Source organism: Belonocnema kinseyi, chromosome 4 (genome assembly GCF_010883055.1).
Source record: "Belonocnema kinseyi isolate 2016_QV_RU_SX_M_011 chromosome 4, B_treatae_v1, whole genome shotgun sequence".
Classification (NCBI taxonomy): Eukaryota; Metazoa; Arthropoda; class Insecta; order Hymenoptera; family Cynipidae; genus Belonocnema; species Belonocnema kinseyi.
The window spans coordinates 49,807,522-49,815,954 of NC_046660.1; the positions used below are offsets into that span (position 1 = coordinate 49,807,522).

General features: G+C 28.1%; 1 protein-coding gene across 1 annotated transcript in view; it reads left to right on the forward strand.

Annotated features, from left to right (window-relative positions):
- The first annotated feature begins 6,697 nt into the window (after positions 1 to 6,697).
- The window catches only part of LOC117170886 (carbonic anhydrase 7-like), a 6,261-nt gene continuing 4,525 nt past the window's right edge, over positions 6,698 to 8,433 (forward strand). The window contains exon 1 of the mRNA XM_033357930.1: positions 6,698 to 6,764. Within this exon, the coding sequence (XP_033213821.1) occupies positions 6,698 to 6,764 (67 nt within the window). The remainder of the gene's footprint in view (positions 6,765 to 8,433) is intronic.

Here is an 8,433-nt window from a genome sequence, read left to right on the forward strand (position 1 = left end):
TCTTGAAATTATTATATACAGTCCTAAATAATTTTATATATTTTTGCTAAAAAATCAGTTTATTTTGTTTGTTATTGAATTATGAAATTTGTTGACAAATCAACTTAATAATTTTTTACTAATTTTAATTGGGTAAATTATTGCTAATAAAATCTTTAAAATTTTATTAGTAATTATTTTGGTATTACCCATTTTGATTTGGAGAGGCAATTGAGTATCTGTTGCTCGAGAAAGAAGCTGTAAAAGAAAAATAAACTTCTTTTCTTAAAATTATTTAATCAATTGAGAAGCAATGTTTTTAAATTAGAGAAAGGCGTCTGCAAGCTAAAAATTTTACAATATGAACTTTTCATAGTGTCAAAAACCTCGTGTCATTAAATTGTGGTTTCATGAAAACGAAACACGTATGTCGTTAATTAAAATTATTCATTTTCACGTTTCTCATTTTAAAAATTGAATGTGCAGTTTGGAGCTAGACTCCAGCAGCCTTAAAAAACAAGATAAAATATTAAATTTTTAACATTATTCATCCGTAAAATATAACTAATGCTTATTACTAGTGGTTATAATTGATTTTTAAATTCAAAATTGTGAATATTTAACTTATATTTTAGGACTGGCACCGACTAATACATTTAAAGAATGTTACCTACTTAGAACATTAAAATGACCAAAATTGACTGATTTCTTCTCCTAAAAGTAACTAGAATTTAAGGGATATGAGTAAAATTCGATTTAATCAGAAGAATCCATGATTGATAAAAAAATTTAAATTCCATTAAAAGCCGTGCAAGAATTTTAATTAAAACTGAGTTTAAAAGCATTTAGAATGAGTCAAACAAATACTAAAAAAAAATGTTACAATTTTAATAAATTTTACTGAATTAAGTCAGTTAAGAAAAATTTGATTAAATCAAGAGAATTTTTAAGAATAAAATAAAACACCTAAACAAATTTGTATAAATGAATAGGAACGCATGATTCATTTATTTGAAACAGGTAGAATAAGCGCTCTTTTTTGGATTTTTTTCTTTTCAAAATCTGCGAGCAACAATAAAACTTCTTATTTTTTTGTACTTTTCTTTTATTTTAGTTCGTTTGCGCCAGGTTTGAGTTCGCCCAGGGAGCGCCGGTATGCTCTCGCGCTTCGTGCTGGTTTTCGTACGTTTAATGCGTAAACTTTAACTACATTTTTTCCAATATCGTAAATACAGTAAATTAAATCGAAAACTGTTATTTAAACTTATGAGGAATTACAGCCCTAAATTGTAACTGAATTTTTTTTCGATTCGTTTTTAAAGAAGATTCTCAAAGCACCTACGGCTTTGAAGATTGCATTCTCATTACGAAACTCGCGCTTCGCGCTCGATAATTTGTATCCAATTGAAAAACTTCGTCAAGATAATTCGTAAATCTTGTTAAAATCTGCTAAAAACAACGCTTTAAACTTATGGATCTATTAAAAAACTAAAATTGCATAGTTTTGAACATGATCCAACTTTTGGGACTTTTGTCTAATCAAGGAATTTCACAATGGTAGTTTCGAAAAAAATATATTTTATATCTAGTAGAAATTGGAATTAATATTTCTAAACCTATTAAAAAATTTTTGTTTGGTCTTTTTTGTTGAAAATTTTCAAAATGTTAAAAAGCATATAACTTCTCAAAGTTTTCTTGAATTTAAAAATGTAATCAGGATGTTTGCAAGACTTTTTAACGCATAACAGAATATTTGACAAAAATGTTCTGTTTCTTTCTTGTTTCGCTCTCTCTCTCTCCGTGATAGGACGCTTGAGTGAGCACCGCACATCCTCCCACCACGCGGCGTGAATTCTAGAAACATTAAATGGAGGACCACAAAATCCAGGTTTGACTGTATTTGGTCAAAAATACGTTCAATGTTTAGAATAAATTTTTTAAACCAATAATGCGACTATTTAATCGTTGGCTTTAAAAATGATATTTTTATTTAAAAATAATATTTCTGCTTGAAAATGGAAATACTTAGTGAAATCTTGAATTGTTTTGTTGAAGATTCATTTAATTTTCCTGAAAATGTTGCAAAACCCATACCTACTATTAGAAACATTTTTTGTGCTTCATAAACTCTCTGGCTTCACTCGTTATAACAATTTTTATAAGCAAAAATCTCCAATAACGAGAATTGATTGTTTAGTACATTTTTTCAGTAATATTTGCCGCAAGACAAACTTTTTTTTGCGGCGATATTTTCTTGTACGACGAGCCAGTATTTATTTACAGCGGTTTAAGTTATATATTAATTATAAATCTACGCTTCCCTGAATAATTTAGTTTTTCTGTAGAAATTGAAAAAATTAAGTTTTTCAGTCGAATAATTCATTAATCATGGAAAATGTCTTGGACTACAATTGGTTAACATTTTGGCAATCACCTATATACTTACATAATTTTTTTTCATTGTGTAAATAATGAAAAATAAATATATAACATCAGAAAACCAAAGTTATAAGCTTTAAAAAGTGCTTTAAAATACAATTATTTTTCAGAAATTGTTATCTAAAATTAAAAACTGAGTTAAAAAGTATGATAAAAGAATTAAATAAATCGAAAACTTTGCGCTTTATAAAGGTTTTTAAAAATCAGAAAATATTTATTTGTCACTGAGGTTATTAAAGCGTTTTTGAACCTGAAAGTTGTTTATTTTTTATATTATTCAGATATTTTTTAAGGGTATTAAATTTTGAAAGAAAAAAGTATTGAGCCTCGTTAAATAAGTGAAACTTACTTAGCTTTTTAAAATATTTTAAATAATTGTTTGAAAAATGTTATTTTGCATTAAAAATTGGGTAAGAGAGTATTATATACAATAAAAGAGTTGGATAAATTGAAAACTGTGCATTTTACGGAGAATTTTTGTTAATTGTTCATTAATTTTAGATATTTTATAAAATTTTTAAATGTATTAGGAAAAAAGTATCGAGCCTTTTATGAAACAAATAAAATTCAATTCTAAATTTAAAAAAAAAGTAAAAAGTGGTATATTAAAGTTGAGTTCAATAATTTTTCGTTTGAAGTTGGTTAAGGCTCACCATATGAATTGATACGATCCTGCCTTGAACTTCATACCCAAGCTTTTGTCACCGAGATAAAAGTGCTTCGATAGCGAATTCGGTAGAGCGCGCGATTAGGACACACTAGTTTAGGTAGTTTGGGTGGGGAGGGTTCAATCCTCGGTGAGTGCTATTTTTCAAAGCGACTAGGCTTACAATTACATGTGTAAGTAACAGTGTGCGTGAATTACGTACTTTAATCATTTAAAATGTGAAGATTATGTAACAATAATTTCGAAAACAATTTTTTTAAAGAAATAGTGTTCAGTTGAGGCAATAGTCTATTCCTCCGATACTACATATTCTTAGATTAAGAAAATATATTCTTGAAGTGTATCAGAAATGATTTCTTGGAAGGAAACTACGTTCTGCATTTCAATAAATCTCTACATGAAGTAACACAATAAAGTTTTAAAATAATAAAATGCGATATTCTTTCTAAGAATAAATTTTCTCAGATTAAGAAAATGTACGCTTGTTCCAAGTATACGGTAGACAGTACTTATGTATTTGGAACACACTCATATTCTATCGTCCCCATTCGTACCTGCGATTGACTTGAATCAAGTAATATTTTCTCGATTCAAGAACAATTTTTTTCAGTGTAGTAGTAGATGTTATTTTTTTTTTGACCAGCGTAGCAGTTAATAAAAAGTGTGGAATTTTTTTATAAATGTAATATTTGATATTCAAACAAGAATGCTTTTAAATTAAACGGAAAACAGTTACAATCAACGGAATATAACAAAGTATCAATAAAAAGACTCTAATTTTAATAGCAAATTGTGTAACTAATTTTTCAGCTACAAAAATTCATTTAAAAAAAAAAGAAACGATTTTTTGTTAATAGTTTTATTTTTAGCAAAAGAATGAATTTTAGACATCAAATACACTTTTAACCAAAGTTTTTCACATTCAACCAAGTGCTTGATTTTTTACCAACAAGATTATTTTTTAACCCCAAAGATGAATTTTCTTCAAAACAGACAAATTTCCAATAAAATGTAAAGAACTTTTCAATTAAATATTTGTTTTTCACGAGATTAACTCCGTAATAAAAATATGATTGGCTAATCTTCAATTTAAAAACATGAGCTTTTGAAATAAAATATTTATATTTTTTATTGTGTTTTATTACTTCAGTTTATATGTAAGCAAAAAAACGCTGAGAAGAGGAACTTTGTCCAAAACGTGCGAAAAATATGAATTCTTTAAGGAAAGAAAAAAGTGTTAAAAAATTGTTTATAAACGATAGAAAACACAAGAAATTGGGATGAAAATAAAGAAAATCGATAAAACTTATTAGGACAACTTTCCAGTTTTTTAAAGAAAATATTCCTGTTTTATTATTTTATTAAATATTATTATTTAGGAACAACCTATTAATTGAATAATAAATTTTAGAATATATGGAAATTTACAAATTGATATAAGTACCAATTTTATTAAAGACTTTAAAAATAAAAAACACGAGAAATCGATAAGTTAAAAAAAGAAACAGATTGCTCAACAGGCTTTACCTTTCTTTTATTCAATGACATTGCAATTTCCTGATACACTAAAATAGTCTTAAAAAAAATTATTTTTTCCCGTGCATATAAGGCAGGTGAAAAGCACATTCACCTTCCTTGTTTTTCATTTCGTAATATCAAAAACGTAAACAATTTAAACTTTCATCATAAACATTTTTTTTATTACAATACATAAAAAATCTTAAATGGTTTCAACTGAAAGCAGAATATTTTGATGACTAACATTTATATTTCTTTTGAATAATTTAAAAATAAACAATAACATCTTATATGTATAGTAATAGCTCGTTAGTTTTAAAAAAACCCAGAAAAATTCTGAATTCTAGCAAATTCTGTAATTTTTCTTTTGGGAAAAATATAAAGAATTTCAATTTGCTAATTTTAATTATCTAAAAGATAGATAAACTTTAAGTGTTGACAATATTTTGCAAGAAAATGAGTTTGGTCAATTATTTTGATACGTATTAGATAAAAAAGGATTTTTTTCTTTAAAAAAAAATGCATTTTTTCTATTTGGCAATTTAAATTATCTATGGAAAGAAAAAATCTTTAATTTTAATAATATTTTGTTCTAGAATAAGTTTAATTAACCATTACAATACAATAGGCAAAATAGAATTTGTTTCTGGTAAAAATATGAGAATGAAGAGTAGGCTATTCTATTTTTTGTTTTAAACTTATTTTTTGTGGTTCAAAATTACTTTTTTGAATGTGACAATTAATTGAGAATTAAAATATAAGGCACAAAATTGATTTATTTTGTAGCGTATTATTCCATTTTAGTAGAATATTAATCTTTTCCTTTTTAATTTTATTTCTTTGATTGAAAATTATATTTTTTAATTGTAAACTAATTTTATTGAATAAATATTTAGATATTCCCTTTTTTGTACATTTTTTTTACATTATTTCATCTTTTCGGTTGCAAAATCCTCTGTTTGGTTAAAAATTTACCTATTTCTCTGATAATATAATTTATGTGGATCTAAACTCATTTATTTAACTGAAAATTAATTCTCAGATACATGATATATTTAGTTAAAAATTTTTCTTTTTTGGTAAAAAATCATACACTGGGTTGAAAATTCAACTGCTCGTTTGCAATTTTTTTCTTAGTCATGCATAATTTTTTAAAAAATTTAATGTATGGGGTTGAAACAACCAATTTTGTTGAATTTTGTTTCTTTGTTGGAAATCAATTTTTGTACTATACATATAGCTATTCTATTTTTTTTATAGAATTGTTGACAATTTCCGTTCAACTGAAATCATTTACGGATAGAAATTTAATATTTTATGACAATTTGTCTTTTAAGTTTAATAATATAATAATAATATAATAATGTAATTGTCTTAGTAGAAATGTCATATTTCTGAATAAAAATGCAACTGTTTGTTTGAAAATAAATCTTCTTTGCTTGATGATTCAACAGCTTTTTTTGACAATTTTGGTTTAACCACTTTTTTGAGAAATCACTTATTCATTATAGATTTATATTTTTAGTTATAAAATCATCGCTGGTTGAATGTTGGATTATTTTGATTGAAATTGGCATTTTTAATTGAAAATTTAACTTCTTCCGTATCAGTTAAACTAATACTTGAAAGAAATTTTGCTTTGATGGAGGTTCTTTCCGTATTTGAGAATTAAACTATTTTGTTAAACATTGATTTGTTATTGCTCAAAATATACATTTATTGGTTGAAAATTTAATTTCTGTGGAGAAAATCAGTTTTTTGACTTAAATGTTTAAGGTGATTATTTCACTTTAGGAAATAATTTGTTTCTCTAACATTAAAAAAAAATTATTCATGGAAAATTCATCTACTTGTTAAAAAATTTTTTTTTTAAATTAAGTTTTATATCTTTTGGTTTGAAAGTCAATTACACTTTTTAATTGAAAATTCCAGTATTAGGTTAAAAAGTCATCTTCTATGTCAGAAAAGTTTTTTTTTAATAAATAAATTGATTAAAAAAGGTATATTGGCATCTTTAATATTGTTTTATTCCGTTTATGAAAAATAATGGGTTTTTAAAATATCACAAGTTAAAAATTCTTGCATTGAATCTCAATGCTCAGGGAATATTGCAAATGGTCGAGAGGAAATGAAGAAATTTTTGAAATGAATATTACACAATGTAAGTACGGTCCTTTATACTTAAAAGTCTTATAAATTTTTTAAATGTTTTCTCTTCTTACAATTACGATAATTAAATTATAAACTCTAAATTTTTAACGTCTCAATTTTAAATCATGCAATTACGAATTCAAGAATGTTAAATTTAAAACTATTCAAGCATTAAAAATAGCAATTTCAGATTGTAAAATGTACGAAATAAAATAAATAGGAGATTTAAGATTAAATATCTAATGATTTAGTAACAATATTCAAGTGATGCCTAATATTTTCTCGTTATAGGATATCCAATTGTTCACAAGGAACGACTATTCGTACCAACATTTTAGTACACATAGCCACGAACTTTTAACATGACATAAAGAGTCTCTTTCTAAAGTTTTATTCAACATAGAATTCAGCTTGTTTTTTATTATCTAAATGTCAAAAGATAATAATAATATTTTAAAAAAGCTCTTCAGACTATACAGCCTGCTTGGAATCCCTTACTTGGTTAAAATATAGTAATCATGTTGTCTATATCCCAGAAATCCTAGTTAAAATCAATATTTCTTGAAATTATAAATAAAAAAATAAGTATTTTTTTATTATTTACGGGTGCAATTTTTCAGATTAGCACCCGCTCCCGGCGAAATCCTGCGGTTATCCTTATGACACATTTTTAATTATATATATATATATTTATGATTCCTCTAGAATCAAACCGAAGGGCCTATGACAAAGCCACCGAACGTGTCCTCGGGTCGCGGATAGAGGGTCCCTGGACCAAGGGTTTCTGCTGAATATGGTTACAAAAATAAATAGGCAGTCGCGGACAATTGTCCAGGTGTGGTCCCGAAGGAATTAACTCCCAAGCGGAGGTGTGAAAACCGTGCTGAAAATTGAATGGCACCTGGGTGAGGTGTCTAGAACGGTGACTCTGGGATACCGGGCGACCTCTCAGAGTACGCAGCCTTATCCTTGCATGCGGGGCTCCACAAGGATGGACGAACCCCTTTCCCTAGCTTCTCGTGGGAACAACAATGTCAACACCAAACATAACTGTAGTAAGTGCGGTTCAAAACAACAGAACGCGTAGGGCTCCCGACAATGGGTCGGCCAACAATGCCGACCAATCTAGAGCTGGGGGAGCCAATGAAAATGGATTGAATGCGATGGATCGGCGGGATCTCGTGACCTTCGGGTGGACGGAGCAACTGAATCACGACTTGCTAGACTGCTACGATGCGAGTGTGGCCCCTGAACGGGGTTACATGGCACGGCTGCATGCTCTGTGGTGCGAGAAGCACCCGGAGCTATCGCACTTTTCGCAGCAATATTCGCGGAATATTGAGTCTTGAATGTCTTCACCACAGGATTATTCTGGGTACAGCACATAGAGTTGCAAATGGAAGAGACCCTCTTCTTAAAATGGTCAGGAATCACGAAGAAGTGGGCAAAGGAGCATTTTTGTACAAAGCAGCGGAGGAGGCTGCTGAAACTCTCGGACTTGACTTTAGTATTAGGGGTGAGCAAAATGCATCAAATCTAATCTATCTCGAGTACTCAGTCCGGAAAGCCCGGATTAGGAAAGCACAAGAGAAAAACTTTCGTAAACAGCTCCTCGATAAGAGGATGCACGGTATCTTCCACAGAAATGTGAAGGATCAGTCAATGTCTTGTGAGCTAAC